Source organism: Zootermopsis nevadensis, unplaced genomic scaffold, assembly GCF_977971745.1.
Source record: "Zootermopsis nevadensis isolate Lab colony 2312 unplaced genomic scaffold, Znev_1.0 Znev_ptg000030l, whole genome shotgun sequence".
Classification (NCBI taxonomy): domain Eukaryota; kingdom Metazoa; phylum Arthropoda; class Insecta; order Blattodea; family Termopsidae; genus Zootermopsis; species Zootermopsis nevadensis.
In genome coordinates this window covers 8,884,895-8,907,318 of record NW_028259162.1, presented here as the reverse complement: position 1 = coordinate 8,907,318, position 22,424 = coordinate 8,884,895, and the positions used below count along the sequence as shown (strand labels likewise).

General features: G+C 37.4%; 1 protein-coding gene across 1 annotated transcript; it reads left to right on the top strand.

Annotated features, from left to right (window-relative positions):
* LOC110838051 (uncharacterized) lies at nt 1–21,500 on the top strand. Its single transcript, XM_022080841.2, has 15 exons — nt 1–163; nt 690–760; nt 1,856–1,994; nt 2,438–2,603; nt 5,115–5,237; nt 5,660–5,902; nt 7,477–8,118; nt 9,160–12,675; nt 13,673–13,817; nt 14,411–14,618; nt 15,424–15,607; nt 16,624–16,803; nt 18,242–18,409; nt 18,939–19,031; nt 19,885–21,500. Exons 1-15 carry the CDS (start codon nt 107–109, stop codon nt 20,091–20,093), a joined length of 6,144 nt encoding a protein of 2,047 aa, XP_021936533.2. The 5' UTR covers nt 1–106; the 3' UTR covers nt 20,094–21,500.
* Nucleotides 21,501–22,424: the final 924 nt, after the last annotated feature.

The following is a 22,424-nucleotide window of genomic DNA, read 5'->3' as shown; positions in this document are numbered from 1 at the left end:
AGAAGTGGAGTTTGCACTACATTGCAAGAACGTTGTAGAACGTTTGGTGCTAATGCCGGTTTTTTGGTTAACTTCTTGTGTGGTTATTAGATGTACATAATATATAATGGTTGGTGATAGCTGTCAACAGTGGCCATGCATAGAATGTGTAATAAAGAAACAGGTACATACGTAACTTTTTAGGAATGTGAATCGCACGTGACTTAGTGGTTATGTTTTTAAAAATGTATAAATATTTAATTTTTGGAATCATAATCATTGTCAGTATATGTTTGCACTGGCAATTTATGTAAATATTGTACGTATTTTACTGATTCTTATTCTATTCCGCACGTTAACTTTTGACATCGTGGTTACCGGTTGCGTGCTGACAACCGCTTACTGATTATTTTCACTCATTCGTGTATGTAAGTAGGAATGTATGTATGCAAAGATTGAGTTGTCCGTATGCTTGATTAAGCACCATGCCATGAAGACATTTGAGTGAGTGAAAATGTTACTTCACGAATTTTTAGCTTATTCGTTTAATGGAGGTGAGTGATCAACTTCCTTTTCTGATCACTTTACTAGAAAGGAGAAACCCCCTGATTCCTATTGGCTAGGGTTTTGAGTTGCCTTCAGGGCTGGTATGGACATTCATATCCCATGAGGCCTTATGTTAAAATCTTATGATTTGTTTACTGTTTCAGGAATATGAAGATAGTCTCAGTAAGCTGGAACAAAGGTTTCTGGTGTACAAAGAGAAGCTGATTCTTACACAGTGAGTATTTATTGGCGTGTATATGATTTGAAGTGATATTTCCAGAATGATATTATTGAAATGTGGAGAAACTTGTAAGATTTGAGGTTTTCACAGCGGTGAGTATGAAGATTTCTGTCTTCTGGGTTGTTGCACTGTGTAGACTGGTCGATGGCATCAGTGTTCTCTGAAGAACTACAGTCAACAGTATGCATCCATTATCACATAAGGATACTTCTGCAAATATATATAAAAAAACATCAGTGTAATGCATTGTTTAAAATCAGACATTATGAGTAAAGCTTGAACTTCAACAAATATGGTACCTTCCTCTGCTCATATATGACAGCTGTCTTAAAACCTTTCACTTCTATAAGAGCATCTCACAAAACAGCCACATATACATATTACTATTACACTTGGTTCCTGAAGGTGTGCGGTATTCCTTTCTCATCACACTGCTTAGTCCCAGTTGTGAATGTTCATTTGCAATTAATAATAATAACTTAAGTTACTGACTTAGTGCCCCAGATTTTTTTGTCCCAAATGCATACTTGTGTTATACTTGTATGTCTGAATCCCAGTATTTTTGTTTAGAAGTAGGTGGCTTACTCTGTGACACGTGAAATGCAACTCTTAACAACCTGTAAGCTGTGGTAGTGGTAGCTTTTTGTTACATTTTCAATGTAGGCATACATTTGAGGTTATTAGATTGGAATGAAACATTGTGGTCAAGTTGTTAATGTTCATGCTTCTGCTTCGTATTTGGGAGATCCTGGATTCAAGTCTTGGTCAGGAAACCAGATATCCTGGGGTTTTTGTGATTGTCCTCAATCCTTTCAGGTGAATGCCAGGATAGCACTTTAAATTAAGCCACGACTGCTTCCGTCCACAACATTTTCAATTTATTATTCACTATCCTAGCCTGAGCTACTGAAAAAGCATTGTTAAATAAACTATAACTAAGTAAATAAATAATTACACTGAACTTTCGAATTCCATTTATAGTAGACAATAGGTAATTTTTTATTCAGATTAATAACTATCGTTTGTTCATGGAAAGCCTTGTACCATCAGAGTGGTTGGTTTGTTATTGTGTACTGTGTTTTCCTACAGTGAGCTGATAAAAAAATATAATATAAAATGTAAGGAGAATGAAAACCTATGGAAACAACAAAAGAAGGCCAATGCTTTGTTGAAGGAGTACAACAGCAAACTGGTGAACTATGTGAATAAGCAAACACCTTTGGAAGAGGTAAGGAATATGTATGCTACAAGTTTGTAATATTTTTGGAGCAATAATCTGTAATTACGAGTATATTCTGTTTGTATTTCCACATTGGGTTTATTGAGTGTATAGTGCATGTCATACAATAAATGGCTATTGGAGATATTGATGATAGCTGTACTGAACATTAATTCAGGTATTAATGCGTTATATATGTGTTTGGAAGATAAACAGTTTGAATTTCAGCCATTGTGCCATCCGTCCTGGCAAATCTTTTTTGATTCCCCCAGACTTTTACCAGTTTTTGTATCATTTTATGGCAAACAAGTCATCATATTGATGCAGTATCATCTAATACTTTAAAGAAACCATGACCTAATTTGGTATAATATAATAATGTGACAAATGTAACTCATGAAAATGGTGACTTAAACTTGAGGAAATACAGTATGTGAGATGTGTGTTGATAGGATTTGGAAGCGGTGAAGAAGGAAAATGCTATTTTAAAGGAGAAGCTTGAATCGGAGGCCAGTAATCATGCAGCTACTGAGAAGCACAACCTTCAACTTAGTAATCTTGTACAGCAGCTGAAAGATGATATTATCAAGTTTGAAGCAAAAGTTGAACTGGAGAAAGGTAAGTTGCACCAGATCATTTTTTTGATGCCTCACCCTTTTTTCATTACTCTCATGAAAGTATTCTGAATTATGAAGCAGTCTAGATATTTTATTTTCATCATAAATTATTTTATATGCAAATTTATAATTACAGGTGTGCTAAAGGTAAGAGCCAGTACATCAAATGTACTTTTCAATTTTAATCTATTCCAGGTTTATTAAGTATGGAATAATCGGCTTTCAGTAAGTAGACGAACTAAACAAAATTTTGACACAGAAAGATTTGATTTGAAAAAATTAAGTGAGGGAGAGGCAAAGGAACAATATCAAGTTGAAATTTCGAATAGGTTTCAAATTTTAGAGACAAATGAGGATAATGAAAGTGTGGACATCAACAGGGAGTGGGAAAATGTCAGAAACTGCATCAAAATTTCAGCAAAAGAGAAACTAGGATACTACAGGAGAAAGCAAAATAAACCGTGGTTTGATGAAGAATGTTCAAAATTAATAGATCGAAGGAAGCAAACAAAATTTCAATGGTTGCAGAACCCAAACAAAACAAATGCGGATAATCTATGTAACGTGAGACGTGAGGCTAGTAGAACCTTTAGGACTAAGAAAAGGGAATACCTGAAGGGCAAAATTGCTGAACTTGAGACAAATAATAAGGAAAAAAACATCAGAGACCTGTACAGAGGCATTAATAACTTTAAGAAAGGATATCAACCCCAGACTAATTTGGTAAAGGATGATAGTGGCAATTTGCTTGCAGATCCAATAAAAATTGTGAATAGGTGGAAAAATTTCTTTAGCGAGCTCTTAAATGTTCATAATACTGGTGATATTAGACAGATTAAAATGCATACAGCTGAACTGTTGGTGCCAGAACCTAGCTTAGATGAAGTGGAACTAGCCATTGGGAAGTTGAAAAGTTATAAATCTCCAGGAATTGATCAGATTCCGGCCGAATTAATTAAAGCAGGTGGCAAAGGGTTGCATATGAGGATCCATAAGCTTATTCAGTTAATTTGGGATAAGGAAGAGATGCCACATCAATGGAAGGAATCCATAATTATTCCTATTTATAAGAAGGGGGACAAGACTGAGTGTGGTAATTACCGAGGAATATCGCTGCTATCAACCTCATACAAAATTCTATCCAACATTCTTTTGGCAAGATTAACCCCATATGCGAATGAAACTATTGGGGATCATCAGTGTGGGTTCAGACGAAACAGATCAACGATTGATCAGATCTTTTGCATTCGTCAGATACTAGAGAAAAAATGGGAGTTCGGTGGGACTGTACATCAGTTATTTATAGATTTCAAAAAAGCCTATGACTCTGTGAAGAGAGAAGTGCTATATAATATTCTTATTGAATTTGGTATACCAAAGAAGCTAGTGGGTCTAATAAAAATGTGCTTAAATGAAACCTGCAGCAAAATTCGAGTAGGTAAATATGTATCTGAGACATTCCTCATCAAGAACGGTCTAAAACAAGGAGATGCTTTGTCTCCCTTGCTCTTTAACTTTGCGCTAGAATACGCCATCAGGAAGGTCCAAGGTAGGCAGGAGGGTTTGCAATTGAACGGGACACATCAGCTATTGGCATATGCTGATGATGTTAATTTATTGGGGGACGATATAAATACAATAAAGAGGAACGCAGAAGTTTTACTAGAGGCTGGTAGACAAGTGGGGCTGGAAGTAAATTCAGAAAAAACTAAGTACATGTTAGTATCTCGTCATCAGAAGACAGGCGGGCAAAATTATCTTAGGGTAGCTAATAAATCCTTTGAAAGGGTTACAAAGTTCAAATATTTGGGAACAACAATAACAAATCAAAATGATACTTGTGAGGAAGTTAGGAGGAGACTAAATTCCGGAAATGCTTGCTACTTCTCAGTCCAAAATATTTTGTCTTCCCGTCTGATTTCTAAGAACCTGAAAATTAAAGTATACAAAACAATAATCTTGCCTGTTGTTTTGTATGGGTGCGAAACATGGTCTCTCACTCAGAGGGAGGAACACAGATTGCAGGTGTTTGAGAATCGGGTGTTGAGGAGGATATTTGGGCCTAAGAGGGAAGACGATGGGGCGTGGAGAAAACTGCACAATGACGAGCTTAAAAATCTGTACTGCTCCCCCAGTATTGTGAGGGTGATTAAGTCGAGAAGAGTGAGATGGGCGGGACATGTAGCGCGCATGGATGGGACAAGAGGTGTGCACCGGGTACTGGTTGGGAAACCTGAAGGGAAGAGACCGCTGGGGAGACCTAGACGTAGATGGGAGGATAATCTCAGGCGGGATCTATGGGAGATAGGAGTTGAAGGAAACTGGATTTTGTTGGCCCAGGACAGGGTCCGGTGGAGGGCTTTGGTTAATTCGGTGATGAACCTTCGGGTTCGGTAAGCCATCTAGTTAGTTAGTTAGTTAGTTATAATATACCAATCAAAATGATCAGCACATGTGTGGAATGTTTAAGTGCAAGGGGACATTTTAAGATTTTTCTGTGTTCATGTTACAGAAGCAGCTGTGTGTTTGACGAATTCATTGAAGGAAGCCAAAGCTGAAAAGGTGTCTGTAGAGAAGAGAAGGCTGAAGACACTGCAGAATATTGTCTCATTTGCAGATTTTGTCCAGAAAGAAGGTGATTTGATTTTTCAGGTTCTTTGGGTTGGGGTTGGTGCTCCTGGAAAAGTACAATGCTCTGCCAACAATAAATCAAATGTCATTTGTTGATGTATAAAATTTGGTTAACTTAACTTAGAAACATGTGAATTTGAAACATTATTTCTCACTCTGAATGAAGTTTGAAAGCATTTGAAAATAAAGTGCTGTGGAGACTGTGTAGGTCTCAGAGAAATGAAGTAATGAGGCTTTGGGGAAATTTCATAATGAGTAGATTTGTAATTTCCTTCCTTGTGTTCCTTCATATGTATGAAGTTTGCTTAGAGTTTGTATGCTAAAGTAAATAAATTAGTCTGTTCTGCTGACTACTAATTTTGTGTTCGATGTTGTTATATCTGGAGAAAGACAGCGTCTTAAAATCTGGTATTTGTTTTTTTCAAGGGAGAATTTTCTCCACACACAAGAGAATGCTGGCACGGTGGCGCACAGAACTTGGGTGTCTTGTGAATGGAGAAGGTGATTTATCAGAAGATGAAGGAATTTTCTCACCAGAAGTAGCTAGTAGCTGTTCATCTAGAGATACTGGCCCAGGTTCAATTGCAGAGCTGTTATCTGATGATGACCATAACTCAGTTATTTCTATAAGCCTGGATTCGAATACCAGCAATGTCAAGGATCACACTGGTAAGACTTTTTGCCGTTGATTTAGAGCAGTTGTTTACAAACTGTGATTTATTAAGCTCTTATTAGTGTATGAAGTTTGTCAGAGGGTTTGCGTGGAAGAAACAAAACATAACTTACGATTTTTGTATGACGTAAGAGTTAAAGTCAGTTTAACAAGAAATAAAGTGATGTGGCCATTCTGTCCATCTGTCTGCATGAGTACACTTCATTGTTTGAGCCCATTATTGGGCCACAATGGAATCCAACATCCCACTGGTATGGGATCCAACAAGTCTTATTGTTAAAACCTATTGTTATGCATTTGGGATAAAGGAGTCCTATTGTGCAACAATGGGGCCTTTGATCACATTAAAGTGAAAAGCAATTAAGGTCATTGTTGGGAGATACTGTTGCACAATTCTTTGGTTCACAGTGCAAGAATGCAAAAATGTTATAGGATAACATTAGCGCAAGTGTGACTAAGGTTGCATTAATAAACCAAGTACACATTTATACATCAACGACCTGTGTGGCATGGTGCGAAGAGCGACTTTGGAATGGTGGTATACTCCAAAGAGTATTCCTTTCCAATTTTGTTTGTTGTAGTCTCTTTCAACTTTAAATCCTTCTTAGTTATAGGCCTAGCTCACACAATTTCCAAACCATTTGAAGTCCAGAAATATGCCCTACTGAAGTTATACTGCCTTACAACTGTGAGTACAAAAAATGGCCCTCTTCTTCCTCTAAGGCCTGTAACTTTCAAAAAATTAGAAATTTTAGCTTTTCTATCTTTTTCACATTCATATGACACTTTGCATCTGAAATAATTGAATTTATTGACTTAATTGATTTTATTATCACCATTTGTTATTTCTTCCATTTCCCATTTGTGTGTTACTTCATTCAAGAATCACATTTGACTCCATATATTCTCTGCAACTGAAGGTAGTGTTGTCAAATAATCTAAGAATAAATGTATCACAGAGGCATTTATGATACAGTAAAACATTTCTTTTCTCCACCCAGACACAGTCAGTTTCAAAGTACTGTCTTTGAGCTTAATGGTAATAATAATAACAATAATCCGTGGTGTAACAGCCCTCTGAGAGCCAAAGCCGACTATCTGGCTGCTGGCCTCACGTTCACATGCCTAAGCAGAGGTGAACGATCATCCAACCAGATATAGGGTGATGTGTGGTCGGCACGATGAACCCCCAGCCATTGCTAGTTTTCATGACCGGATTACGCTACCCATTGTAGCTTCCAAATTTCCTCACGATGCAGGGTTGGCACTGGTCCCATACACCGGTTGAAAATCTCATGAGAAATTTCTTTCCCCGAGACTCGAACCAGCGTGCATTCCATATCACCGGTCTGAAGCCATGATGCCTCAGACGGTGTGGGACGTCCTTGAACTTCATGTCAATTAGAACCCAGAGTGCCTGTGTCTAGTTTTAATCTGGGAATTTTTTGACTGTTTTATGTAGATGTCTTTGCAGATATGTTCATAAAATGTAAATTTTAGTGCAAAAGAGTATTGTCTGTGTCATTACTCCTTTTTGTGTGTTTTTTATTCTTATACTTTTTTATTTCAGCTGTTTTTCATGCAGACGTGACATGCAAACTTCTGACCTCAGACAGCACAAGGAAAGCACATCAGAAGAACAATAAAAAACATTCATCAGGTACTGTGGTTCCACTCGTCTTGGGTTCAAATAATGAGGTCATGATTAGAGGCAATGGAAGTCAGGTACATGACTCTCCTGAATCAGCATCAGTGCCAGGAACAAATCCTGCCAAAAGAAAAGCATCTGTGAGCACCTCAACTCCTCCAAGTAGAACTGATGCTCCAGAGGTTCCAGCCAAGAACAGGAGTGAAGTGGATCATGCAGAGTCTGGTGACAGGAACATGATGGCTGCTCCTGGTCTGGAAGAACATCCATCTAAGATGATTGGCGTGGGACTTCCGTCACTGTTTGAACCGGATATTCCATTGACTTCAGTCAGAGTTCGGCATAAGGAAGAGGGAGGCGCCAGTGAGGCAAAGACTAATTGGGGTGGTGGTGGTTTGGTTCCTGTTGATATTAATTCAGACTGCAAATCAGCACTGGCAGAAGATGAGTCTGCTGCTGATAGAAGTCTGCATATTGAGAATATTATGGAAGAAATGAAGAATGTTCCAAATCTCCTGTCACCAATGACCCCAGAGCCAGGGGCATTCATGAGCCATGGTGAAAGTATGTATTAGTTGTTGCATTTGTGTCTGCATGATTTCTGTTGCCTGTTTGACACACAAAATTTGTGACGAGGAGGTTGAGATCGGTCATACGAACTTCTCACTTGCCAGATCACATATCATCCATTGCTGAATATAGCCTGCTGTTAGTGAGGTAAAGTCTATAGGAAGTAGACACACACTAATAGAAGTATGTATTTGTAATTGATAATATAGTAGTTGCACTATATTCTTAACACTGCAGTGTAAGACAACTTCAAGTGACTGCAGTCTTACACTATTATAACTTTTTACTCTTATTTATTTTTTGTGTGTGAACAAACCTTATTTTTTCAGTGTTTGTGATTAAATCAACATTTTGAATATGAGAGATTTAATGTAATTCTTTCATATTCAAGTTGTTTATTTCATCAACTTGTATTAGGAAAGATACTGGAGTTTCTGATTTTATTCTTTTATACCAGTCCAGAACCCCTGTAACTGTTGGAATTAAAATTTGAACTGGCCAGTCAATCACGTGTGAAAGATCCCATGCTAGCAAGTCATGTGTGGAGGTTCCCACGCTAGCAAGGAATTCTGGAAGTTAGGTCAAGAATACGGGCAGTACTAGAGTGGAGACAGTCGACAGCGGGCTGTCAGCCAGTAAACAAAACTTTTGTACCTGTTATGGGAAGTTTTGTATGAGAGGATCCAAATTTCAAAAGTAAAAATATTCTGTGTTCTTCTTTAATTTGTTGTTTCTAATTTGTTCGTTTATATATAAAAAAATTACCACGTCAACCCTGTGGTGATCCTTGTTCCCCACTGACTGTAGTTCGGGATATAACTATCTCTTGCTGCAGGAAAAAGAAGGTGTAGTATAGTTATACTTTATTAGGTAAAATTGGAAAAGTGTGTCATAAGTAATGAAACTTGATACTTTACTTGAAAAAGAGATTTCCAACAGTGACGGTAACATTCTCCATATGGCATGCAACTCTCTGAGTGTAAAAATGTCACTATTTCACATTTCCATTACTACAGTGTGTTGATTGTTTTTCAGGCCATTCTTCTTCTACGGGGTTTGAGAAAGCAGAGATGCGTGATGCTTTCACTTCAACTTGTGTTGAAATGTTGGATGCTGCTGTTGGAGTGGATGAGATTGCTGAGGAGCCTCCATGTCATGTAGCTATTCAAACACGTGGCATTATCAGATGCAGTATTGCCTGTCAGACTAGCATCACCTCTAACAACACTTGTGCTGTACAAACAGATGATACAGTCAGTGCTGACAGTGTCTCCCATCCAGACGATAAGATTAATAACTCTAGTTTGCCAAAGGAGGAATCAACCTGCAGTGAAGGCAAGAAACAAACATTTGAGACACAACTCTCGAGAAAAGTTTATGCTGAGATTGGAATTCAAACACAGAGTGTTGCTGAGAATGGCACCATGATATATGATAGCTTTAAATCACCATTAAAAGGAACAGAGAAGATTAATTTCCTAAGCGCAGTCTCAAAACAGAACTCTCTGGAAAGTAAATCAAAGAAACAAAGCAGTATGATTCGTTATGATTACAAGAAACCAGAGAAATATTTGAAGGGCAAGGTAAAGAAGTCGGAGAGAGTGACGCCTCAGTTGTGTTCTGACAAAAGTGATGACAATTCTGGCAAGGTTTTCCCTTTTACATCCGAAGATTCTTCCACTCCTGCATCTACAACCCAGTTCTTTAGGCCTGCTGACAAATCTCTGTCACAGCAAAGCATGGCAGCTTCTTCAGGTTTATTTGTTCTGGAAGATGCTCCACATTTATCATCTTATCATAAAGAAGTTCATCATCATGATCGTTTGATGCCACTGGTGCCTAACTTCCATCACCATGGTATGGATCCTCTTTTGTTCCACCAAAACATTCTGAGCTGTGCATTGGCAATGCAGTCCATGCCTGGGCTTTCAAAGGGCTGCTGTTGCAGACATGGTATTATTGGTGTTTGTGCAAATATGAATCACCCTTGTGTCCCACAGGCTGGCCATGTATGTCATGGACTGAGGAATTGCTTTTGCCTCTGTAGTTCCTGCATTAATACTCGTCATAGTAACTGTAGATCAACTGAAAGTGAAGTCAAAGTACAAATGTCTTCTACCAGGTCAACTTCAGGCAACAAATCTGCTAGACGAGTCTGGAATAGAATTATAGACACTGAAGATTCTTCTTCTTCTTCTTCTTCTTCTGGAGGTGATTGTAAAATGCCTTCCAGAAAAATGTGCCTTAAGAATCGTGCAGTTAATGCCACATACGCTACACAGATGGACAGTGAAGGTGAGAATACAGATTCAACAAGGAGGAGTACAGACGAAGAGGATAGCTCAATAGGCGCAAGATTAAGAAAGAAAGTGACAACTAAACGAATGGGGCAGAGAAGAGAAGTTGCTCGTATGTGCGGCAGGAACTCTTCATTAAGCACAGATGAGGAAATGGAAAACAAGACTTCAAGGTTAAGAAACAGAAACATGTGCATGACTGATCACTTACAGACAAGGAGTTACTCAAATAATAAACAAGAGGGCAGTATTTCTTCTAGGCTTAGGGAAAGAAGAAACAAATATGATGTGGATCACAAGAAATATAGAAAAAATATGTCAAAGAAGTTCCCATTGTCCAAACAAAAACACAGGTCAAAACTAAAGCTGAAACATCTTAAGAATAGACATTTGGATGAGCCTGTTGAAGAAAGTGATACACCTGTCATGAGAATACATAGTCAAGTTCATAGCAACCAGTCTGAAGCAGTTCAGGATATGCAAGATTGTCGAGTTGGATCCTACAATGCACAGATATCAACTGTACTTCAGAGTAACATTCAACAGAAGACAAGGGCTGTCACAGAGGAAAACGTACTTGAGCAATCATCATGCAAAGAATTGTTTAGCACTTTATCAGATATTTATTCTGATGCAGAACAGCAGAGTCACAGAACTGCAGCAGAGATACAGACTATCCAGCCAAAGAAGGCTCGTGGCAGTGTGTTAAATGAGCACAAGAGAAAGGCCTCAGTTGGCTGTGCTGGCCAGGTTGAAAGCAAATGTAAAGATTGCCCAAGTTTAGAGAGACGAAAATCCAAGAGGACAAGAACAGATTTTGTAAACAAAGTAAGTGATGATTCAGTGATTGACAAGGATTCTGAAGCAACATCCAACATTTTGTTGCATTATGTATCAGAATCAAGTCCTGAGAAATATATTACAAGAACATGTGATACTGCCACAGCTATTTCCTTACCATTGACAGAACAGGCAAGTTCAGATCAAGAATTGAAATGTTCTACAGCAAATGAAAATCACTCATTGCTGAATGTGAGAGTAAATGCTCATGAAACAAGACAGGGAGTTGGTAAAACTGATCCTTCTCGGGGTACTGGTCCAGTAAGAAAACTTAGCAAGTTGGCAAAGTTTAGGCGAAATATCATCAAATCTAAAATGCCATCAAAGATAGCTTCTGAATTACCAGAAAAATGTTTAAGAATCAGAAAGATGCTTACACCAGCATCCAAAACCTGTATTGCACATTCAAAATCCATTAGGCCAGGAGTAAGGAGTCCATCAGGAGTGGGAATAGAAGGTAACGTGTCAAAGTCTCGTACCAATGTCAGTTACCTGTCATCTATTCCACAAGATCATAGCTCATCAGTGGGAAATGGGTTTGTTAATCTTAATACGTGTAATAACTCGGTTAATCTCCATTTGACTTGTAACTCAGGTACTGATCAGATATTTTCCAGTACTGATATAGTCAAAGAAACATGTTCAACAGAAGAGATACACACTGAAAGTAATCATGCAGAAATTGCAGACTGTTCTCAGGACAGAATTCCTAAGAGCGATATTATTACAGAAACTGCAAGCCCTTTATCTAAAGTTGATCATGCTTCTGAAATTCACTCTGATTCTAGTTTACCGGATAAAATTCTCGAGACTGTTACAGTACCAGCAGTTCCAGTCTGTCATAAAGAAAGTGTACCTGAAGCAAATCAGACCGCTGAAGGCATGGGGCATGTGACTTTACCACACACATGCCTTGACGCAGATTACACGTCTGAGAATGTAACAAAAGTCCGCTCACCAGATAAGACTCGTGAGGCAGTAGCAGACTTTACAGACTTTGAGTCACCTGCCACAATTTTCAAGATGGATGAGATGAAGAATGAAATATTTCCTAGAATTTGTCAGGAATTGGTACTCTGTCCAGTTTCACCTATCAAAGACCCTGTTGTTGGTGAGCTTAAACTAAAGTCAGAGATGGTTGAATCATCTGCAACAGCTTCAGATAAAAAACAGATTGCTGAACTGCCAGTGAATGGATCAAGCATTAAATCACCAAAGAGACTGACAAGAAGTTCCTTGCATCAGAAAACAGGCAGTGAGATAACTGCGGAGAAATGTGCAGTAAACACAAGCACAGATTTGAAAGTGTTTCCAGGCTGTGTTCTCAGATGGGTTTTGAAATATTATGAAGTTGAATGCAAAGAGAAACATCCAAAGAAATCTAAATTCATGACGGATAAACTTAAGACTAAAGGTTGGTATTTGGTGATGTGCATTTAAAAATTTAAGTTAGTTTAAATTCAGATTATATATACTTACATTTAATTGAGAATCAGATTTAGTAGGATTTGAGGTTCTCACAGCAGAGAGTATGTCTTCTGGGTTGTAGCACCATGTAGCCTGGTAGATGTTTACCGATGTTTCAGAGGTCATACTGCCTCCATGCCCTGATGATGGAGGCAAAAAGAACCTCTGAAATTATGACATTACAACTAAGAAGACCAATGCATGAATGGTTATTACTTTGGAAATACATTGGTAGTATATTGGAAAGGTATGCAGTATTTTTCAGGATGTCTGTCTTTCCTGAATTGTAGGTTCATTTTTGGTATTTTAATTTTTTTATGAATAAAAAATTACTCCATATTTTTTAATGGGAACAGGAGTTAAAGAATTGTAGCTTGTAGTTGGAGTAAATATAATATGTTTAAGGTATTTGAGAAAAAAATACTGAGAATATTTGAACCTGTGAGACATGTATAATGCATCAGGGGCACTTTTTTTTGACAAAATTTTGTTTAGGAGGACTCGAGAGATATAAGCATGTGTTTGAAAGTTGGTAATATTAAAATGAATTTTAGAGAAACAGTTTTGAAGATGTGAACTGAATTGTGCTGAGTCAAGGTGGGTCCATTGGTGGGCTGTTGTAGACGCAGTGATGAGCTTGAGTTTGTGATAGATATCAGGAGTTACTTCATCAGCTGTACATCTAAAAACTCTCCAAGGAAGGTGCTGTAACATGGAGTTTCTAAATAATCACAGCGTAATTCAGAACTTGTGTGAAGGATTCAGAGACTCCACATTTTTTGTTTTGTTTATAATTGTTTGCAGTGGCACTGTACACAAACTAACACATTCTTGTTAATGCAATTTGCTCTTCTCGTAATCTGCATTCTTGCACAGTGTGTCATGTATACTTAGAGGATTTTGTATAAATACAAAGTGGATAAGATATATTATTTATCTTTCAGAAGTTATGAAGCAACAAGAGAAGGTAATATTTAAAAAGGAGCTACAGGAACTGTTTTCATCCAACTTCAGTAGTGGAAAGTTTCAACAGGTTCTGCAGAAATTTGCTGGCTTGAACTCTGAGACTACACCACTGGTCTTAGCAAAGTAAGTCAGAATTTGAAAAGAATGAGAAAAAACTTAATATCCATGCTTGTTACAAGCCCCCCCCCCCCCCCCCCAAAAAAAAAAAAAAATTGCTATGCTTTTAATTGCTGAACTGATGGTTTCTGTTGGTTATTCAAAGGAGCTTAGTTTGGTTATTTCACTGTGAACAAGAGCAGTGGTGGTGGTAACATAAAACTAGTAGAGTACCACTTCAATTTCCTTTGTCTATGATTTAATTGAAAGGAGGTTTTAAAAAGTCAGCTTAGGAAAATTTCATTTCATAAATTCAGAAAACATCTGTCCTCATGACATAAGTATTAGTCCTTCAAACACCAAATCTATTATTGTCTATTTAAATTTTATAGAAAACCTCAGTATGCTGTTCCTGCCAGCCAAGGCAACTTGTTTCTGTGTATCATTCCCCCACTTCATAAATACTACTTTGCATATAAACATTTATACCAGTATCCTAATTTACATCACTGTTTTGCATGTCTGTTACATATTATTGTTGTACATGAAATTTTTATCATTACTTCACCTCAGTTACACATATATGCAAATAAATATGTTATATTTTACATTTATTTCAGGATCATAGTAAAATTTGTGAGTGATGACATTAATGCCCAGCCAAATCACACCAAGAGCAACAGCGCCCCTCCACTGACCCAAACGCAGCAGCGCCTGGTGACACTGGTATATACATTGCAGTCACAGCACCAACAGTATAAGGATCTGTTGGAAACTATTCTGTTGGGCATAGAGTACAGGCTGTTTAGGCTTGGACATGTACCAAATGTTAGTATCAAATAATGGTTTGTAAATACAGTGCAAGAAATTAAGGCTTTTGAAAGTCTGGTCAAGTTTGTATTGACCTATGTTAAGTTTAAAAAAAAGGCATATAAATTCCTTACATTATGGTATCTTATTTATTCATTTGTCAGACTATTTGTATATCACAGGTCAGAAAAAAATGGAAGCTGTATTAATCTGTCTCGACTCAGAAGGCTGCTATGGACACTTCACTGCCTTCATTAACATTTGAACTTCTGGTGTCATGTGTAGTTAATTACTCAGTTTCTGTGACAGAGTGTTTTCTCGTTTCTTTTTTCTCCCAGCTGTTGTGATTGAAGTTTCTGTGGATTTCATCAGTTCCTGGGCAAATGGTGGCATAATATTTTAAAATAGGCTGTGACTGCCTTTTAATGTTATGCAATGTGCACAGTTGTTGTTGCTGTGGTTGTCGTTGTTTTTCTTTCTTTTCTTTCTTTCTTTCTTTCTTTCTTTCTTTCTTTCTCCCCCTGTTCTGTCTGACGACAGGTCCATATGAACAGGATCCTTCCATCCTTTTCTCGGACTGGGACCTGTTCATATACGTTCTTGGCAGATGATCCAGAAGTGGTTTGCCATTGCCTTCTTCTGTGTGTAAATGGAGTAATTGTTGGGATGCCACGGAGAAACCGGGGAAGCCCCTGGAGGAAAACTCCATGTTGCCTAGACCACGGCCTTGCCCAACACAAGTTAATAAGTTAAAAAGACAAGGTGAAGGATGTGTACTAGTAACCTTTTTTTTATACAAACCAATTTCTGTCTTTGCCTCTAGGTTATACGATCATGTTCTCTGGCCAGGTTTCATGCAGCGCTTTGTCTCATACGGCAAGACAGGCAGCGTGTACAGGCATTTTGCTATGATTCGATGTACTGCCTGTACTACAAAGCATTTCCTCTGCTGTTCACTGTATACACTACATATCCAGATGCTCTGCCACATGCTAGTGTGGGAAAAGGTAAGGAAAGTTATGTTGGATGGAAGATTGCTGTTTTCATACTCACCACCTTGAGAACTTAAGCATGTAATATCATCAGATTACTGAGAGAGATATGTTTATTGCAAATTCTGTCAATATTGGCAGCACTGATACAGGATTTGAGACTTTCGCGGTGAGTACAATCAATAAAATCTTCTCGGGCAATCAGCTGCGTTAGCCGGTTACCGTAGTAAACCGACATTTCAGGAACAAACTCTGTCCCCATCTTCAGGGTTCTGATGTGACTGTATCTTCGGAAGTCGCCTGTGTAACTGCCTGCTTGGGACCAGGCCCAAGGAGCTAGGGGGCGGAGTCAAGCGCTCTTGATATTGCCCCAGAAGTGAATCTTAAGAATGGTTATAATCCAAATGACAACATTTCTGTTTGCATTGATACACAAGCAGGTTAGTTGAGGAATGAGACGTCTAACATATATATAAGTTATCTGGTTCATGTCTCAGGTAGAGTATCATGTTTCTGCACTCAGTGTCTGTTAAATAGTGCCTGGATGCAGACCACAACCACAGCATTCCACATCCCCCCGCCGTTCTTTCGAATCATATTTAGTGCTGTGTGATATTTGAGATTATCAGTACCCTGAGGACGAGGACAGAGATGGACCTCGAAACGTTGGTCTCTTCATGTTTTAACCACTTTATGCGGCTGATAGCCCAAGAGGATTTTATTGTAGTGGTTAAGATGTTGATGTTCTGGGTAGTGACACTGTGTACTTGTAGATAGACATCAACATTTCAAAGAAACATGCTTTCTCCATCTCTGAGTCTGAAGTCCTGAAGATGGAGACAGTATGCTTCACTGAAATGTTGGTGTCTATCTACAAATCCATACAGCATCACAACTCACAAAAATTACACCGACATATTCAATACTGATTGGGCCTTAAATATAAATTACAGTTGATACAGTGTAATTAAATAACCAGGAAATTGGGTAATGGTTTTTGTTGTCAAGTGTTGATGTTCTCTTTGTTGCAGACAGCATGTTGATGATGACCATGACCAATCTCATTCTAATGCAATCAACAGACAAGACCCAAACAGAGTACAGAATCGAAGCTTTCAAAAAACTTCTACAGACACGCTATGGTTACAGTCAGAGGGTCCTGACGACTGAACAGCTGTTTCAGGTGCTTGTAGACCGGTTAAGGAGCTCAGGTTTGTAGCTTATCAAAGGAATAAGTAAGAGTTTTAATTTTGATGTCTAGATTTCTAATAGATGTGTGTGTCCTTGTATCCTTGAGTGTTTTTTCTTTTTTTGTTTGTTTCTCAGGCCTGTCTCAAACAATTTTTATTAAATGTCACTCTTCTTTCATGTTTTGTCTCCATGAAACCTGTGTCCCAAAAATTTAAATCAACTGATCAGTTTCCAAGAAATTTGGTTTGTGCAGTATATCATTGGAACCTTACCCAGCCTAATATTCTTTAATTTCCCATGGTCTATAATAAGAGTGGAGAAAGTGTATGAACTTGTGAGTTGGGAGTGACACTAGCAGCGTTTATAATAGGGTCCTCATTTGTTTAGTAATAGGGTTTTGCTGCATCTTTTGTTCAGGTAATTTTTGTTAGGTGTGTGGGGGGGGGGGGGGGTGTTAGAATGTTAAGCATCAACATGGTTCTGCAAAACTTTTCAGTAAACTTTCAGTTTGACAGCAGCAACTCAGTAACATGTTAACTGTTATATTTAGGAATATGAAATTTTGTATGAAGGTAAATTCTGAACTTTCTTATACTTTATGAAACACTTTTTCAAACTTGGCAACAGTGTGAAACTTTGAGATTATATCCAACAAATTTATTGTAGACAGAATCTGTACCTAAATAACAAGTTTTTTCACTACCTCCACAAAACGGTAATAATAATTCAATTTGATCCATTTATTAGAGTGCTTGGCAACAGTCAAAGAAGGCCAATAACAGCCAAGCACTAAGAATAACAATACAAAAAATACTACTAATAATAATAATTGGCCAATATCCCAGGCGAACACAACATCAGGGAACTGCAGAAGACCACCATTTTGGGAACTTCATACATCATTCGAAAGATGCTGTCATAAAATAAAATTATATAATACATGTAGCACTTGCTAAAAACAATATGTATCCCGGAAATAGCTGCTGCCTATGTACCTTAGGGACAAGGTCTGTCTCGGGTACATGGAAGTACATACCCCATAAAGTTGTGAATATATGGGATAGTAATAATAATAACAACAACAGCAGTCTGTAACATATTTATAATTGAAGCCATAAAAAATTCTGACTTGTGTGATTTAATACTTGTAGTTATCTGCACATGGTCCCAGCATGTATGAGCTACATTTAATTTAATTATTACCAAAGTACATATAGCTTTGCACTATAAGACATTGAGGTCTGGAGGAAGTCTTCGAAGAAGGAAAGTAGGAATTATAGTATGATCAGAACTCATAGCAGCTTTAATAACCATTTTATTTCAGTAATTGCAAATTATTAATAAAGAACATATTTTTCTTCAGAGATTGGCAGAGGAAGGGTTAAATAATTTAAACATAACACCTGAAAGCCTGTAAAATAAGGACGTGTTTTATAAATTAATGTTCTCTTTATACAGGTGGTCATGTAGAAGGGCTGGAAGCATCGCTTATTTTGGTGGCTAAACGTATAGGCTGGGACAGAAGTTACAAACAACTGCTGTGTCGTAACCTCGTCCCACTAATAGATGAGTGGAGAGCAGGTGCAGTGAATGATCTCACAATTCGTGAAGTGATCATTGTGATGGGTATGTATCATGAAGATAATGTTTTCAGGATCTTGAATTGGAAAGCTAGCACAATTATAATTTAGCAACAGTTGTCAGAACTATAGCCCAAATCTTTCTGTACCTTACAACTTTTTAACTTGCTTATGGTGTAAGTGTGTGACCTGTCCCAATTTACCATATTTTAACTGGAATTCTGAAGTCTTGTTTAACTAATGAAATGACATTATCTGTCAAGCTTTAAATTTTAATTGGTGACTTTCAGTTGTCTAATTCCCCCAACCTGCCCAATTTCATTCTCCAACTCCTTTCTGTAGTTTTTTTTATTATTTGTTCATTATGTTTGTTATTTTATCATGATATAATTGCAGAATGTAGCCAGTATGGATAAATAAAAAAAATATTTAACCCTTTGATTGGTCTACATAGCCTTCAGGACTAGGATTTTCTTGCAGTAGATGACAAACCTAGATGGAGTTTTAAAATATGCATTCAAAAAATATTTGCCCATCACCTAATAGAAATACACTATTTGTGTTCTTCCATACAGGTTATATTACGAGGTGCTTCCCAGTTATGGAGGCAAAAGCTTGCGTGCAAGCAGTATTGAACCTCTTGGGCAGCGTATTACTTGAACAAAATGGTAAGTGTCATTATATTATTTTTGATAACGTCAATGATATATGCAAAGTCATGCACTATTTTATTACTAATTAATGTTTTGAGTATTCTTGTAACTACAACTCAGTGATATACTGGCAGTATTGCCACACTTTATCACCATATTGTTGCCATATCTTCCTTTTGTCAGTGACTGATACTTGATACCTTGAAAATCCTGCAAGTATCGAGATTGAAGTAATACCGGTACATTTACCTCTCATACACTCTGTAGAACTGGATATATTACAATCAAGTATGGTATTAACAGAGTCCCGCGCGGTCTGAGGCATCATGCTTCGGACCGGCGATACAGAATGCGCTCTGGTTCGAGTCTTGGGGGAGAAGAAATTTTCTCATGAGCTTTCGACCGGTGCATGGGACCGGTGCCAACCCAGCTTCGTGAGGAAAATGGGGAGCTACAATGAGTAGCGTAATCCGGTCATGAAAACTAGCAATGGCTGGGGGTTCGTCGTGCTGACCACACGTCACCCTATATCTGGTTGGATGATCATTCACCTCTGCTTAGGCATGTGAACGTGAGGCCAGCAGTCAAGCTAGTCGGCTTTGGCTCTCTGAAGCTGTTATGCCACGGATTTAATTTTTAATGGTATTAACAGATATGTCTCTTATATTTTTTTATCAGTTACAGATACACTAATATTTTGGGATATATCATAGTTGCTGAGTGTAATTTTTTTTTTCCCTTCCCTCCCCATCTTCACCTTTGAATTTCATGAAGACAGTACTTCTTGATCAGTTAAATAGCTGTAAACTGCTGAGGTTCGAATGTGTTCTATGGGGTTGGTTAGTCTGACAATAGAAGTCTGTTTCAGTCTCAATGGAAGTGCAAGAAGCAGCAGCCTTCAGTCTGCTCCGACTGTCAAGGCATAACTTCTGTTATGTCAGTGACGTGCTGGCAAAGTGGCAACCAAGCAGGAGCAATGTATTGGGCACTCTTCTGGAGGAAATGCTTTTGTTTTTTGAGACCAGAAATGTCAAGTGGTGGCACAACTTCCTGAAGAGGAAACGGGTGTGCTTTTAACAGAGAACATGAATGGTCTTGCATCATCAAAAATTAGGTTATATATTGTGGTTTGTTTAATAAATTATTGGATTTTTATGTTTGCTAAGAACAAATGAACTCCTCAAAATGAAAGTAGTGTAAGTCAGACTTTCCTTGGATCAAGAAGTAAGGCTTTGGATTTGCGTCTGTAATAAATTTTGGCTCAGTATAAAAGTATGGCACTTAAATAAATGTTGTCAGAAAAATTAAAATTGCAATTATATTTGCTGGTATTTGTCATATTCTTACTGTATGATGTTTTTATGTCCTCTTTAGACTTATACCACTTTATGCTGGAACACAGTCTGAACAAATCAGAAGACTTGTATCATTGAACACTAAAATGTTATTGAAAGGAGTCAGATTCTCACGAAATAACTTTGAAAAACTGTCACCACTTCACAGAATAACAATAATCTGTTACAAAAATACTCCAACTCATAGGGTGACAAAGGTTGACTTCATTTGTCTGTCCCACTGATTTTGAAGTACTGTAAATGAATTATGTAAGGACAGAAAGAATGGAAAAAGGTCAAGCATGTCTTTATTTTTAGACATGTTTGCAGAATTGTGTAGAATCATTACATTTGTTTATCTGTTTGTCTGTACTTTCATAAGCATCAAGTGATTAAACTAATTCTTAGTAAGTCTTGTGAAAAATTGTTTCTTAGATGTTACATTTTCCAACCCATACTAAAAAGCTACACCTCATGAGCAGCATGTGTTGAGAAATTTTTCTTTAAGTGTTGATGTTGCATGCAAATGCAATATAGAACCCGTTATCTGGTGCTTCAGAATCCAGTTATAATGTATTTGAAAGTGAAGTCATCACTAATTATTTTAAATTAGTGTGCTTAGTCTCTCTCTAATTTATTCTATTTTGATGATGCGATCAAATCCACATTGGTGGCACTTTATCCATGATTTGCCCAAAAGTATGTAAAAGAATTTGGCAGGAAGCCCTGTAGTTGTCAGAATAGTAACAGACACATTGTGTCAACACTCCTGGACATCATCAGTATTATTAGTATATTTATTGTTATTTTTCATCTCAGGATCACTGTTACTCTTTCTAATTCATGAGCTGATTGAGAAAGTACAAAGTTATCTTTACTTTGTACTAGAATAAGATGCTAATTAATTTTTGTTTGTTAACACAGTGATTTTCATATTTGGAGATTTTTAGTAATGGCTCAGGTGTCATTATGTATGCTGTGAGATCTTCTGATCTCATGAACCTCCTTGTACATAAGTGCTAGTATATTGTAAATAAATTCACATCTTTTGTAGTTTATAAGTGAAGGTCTGGAATGTACAGAGAAAAGAAAGTACTTGAAATACAGGTGGAATATTGTGTCTGATACAATAAATGTGGTTCTAAATTGATTTTATTTATTTTTTTATTCCTTTCCTGTGTGAGTATTTTGTGAAATTTCTCTCCATGCTTTAAATTTTATATAATTTAATTTCTACTGAATAATGATTTTTATCAAACTGTGTCTGAGATAATGTGCCATATTTACAGTCATTTTTAACCATCTTTTACACTAAAAAGTCTTAAGTGTGTGGGCCATAGAATAAAATTGTGCATTTGGTTCCAGAGTTTTTTCATTCTTTGCACAACATGCATAGTGAGAATGTATTAGGGTCTGGACATGTCTGTTCATCTGTCCGTTAGTCCAGTCAATCAAACTTTAGAACCACTGGATGAAATTTGATGTGGATATTACGCTATTCTGCATGACCTCGCAAATTAATTTTGAATATCCTATGAGTGGTTGTGATAAAATGACGGATGAGGAAAGTCATGAAGTACACATTCCAATGCTGTGATCTGGTTCCCAAAGTGGGAACTATCAAACAAGGCTGATTAAATTACCTCTAAATGCACACTGCAAAGAATGGATGAATACACTTTCCGAGCTTGTTAACACGTATTGTTTAGTGTTACATTGCAGCTGTTGGAATCTGGTACCTACTTTGTTGATTCTCCAGTGTGAAAAACTATCAACAGGCTGACAAAATGTTAACTACTTTTACATCTGTTCACATCATGGAAATTTACTGTTAAAAGTAATTAATTATTTTTACCTAATAAACCATATGCATAGAAAACTGTCTATATTTGTAGTGCATTAAAAACTGTGAACATGAATATTACCTGAAAACTAATGTAAATGAATTGTTTTTGAGAGTGATTAAAATCAAGCAAGTCTACTAGTCAGATTTCCTGTAAGTGCTATAAGGCTGATACTTTGCTGTCTTGATTATTGGGAAGAGTTATTTGGGCATATTGGGGTAAGAAGCCAT

Coding starts and splice junctions, on each gene's coding strand:
- LOC110838051 (XM_022080841.2), top strand. CDS start 107: ATGGTTGGTGATAGCTGTCAACAGTGGCCATGCATAGAATGTGTAATA. Junction 2,604..5,114: donor AAAAGTTGAACTGGAGAAAG/GTAAGTTGCACC, acceptor TTCATGTTACAG/AAGCAGCTGTGTGTTTGACG. Junction 16,804..18,241: donor AGACCGGTTAAGGAGCTCAG/GTTTGTAGCTTA, acceptor CTCTTTATACAG/GTGGTCATGTAGAAGGGCTG.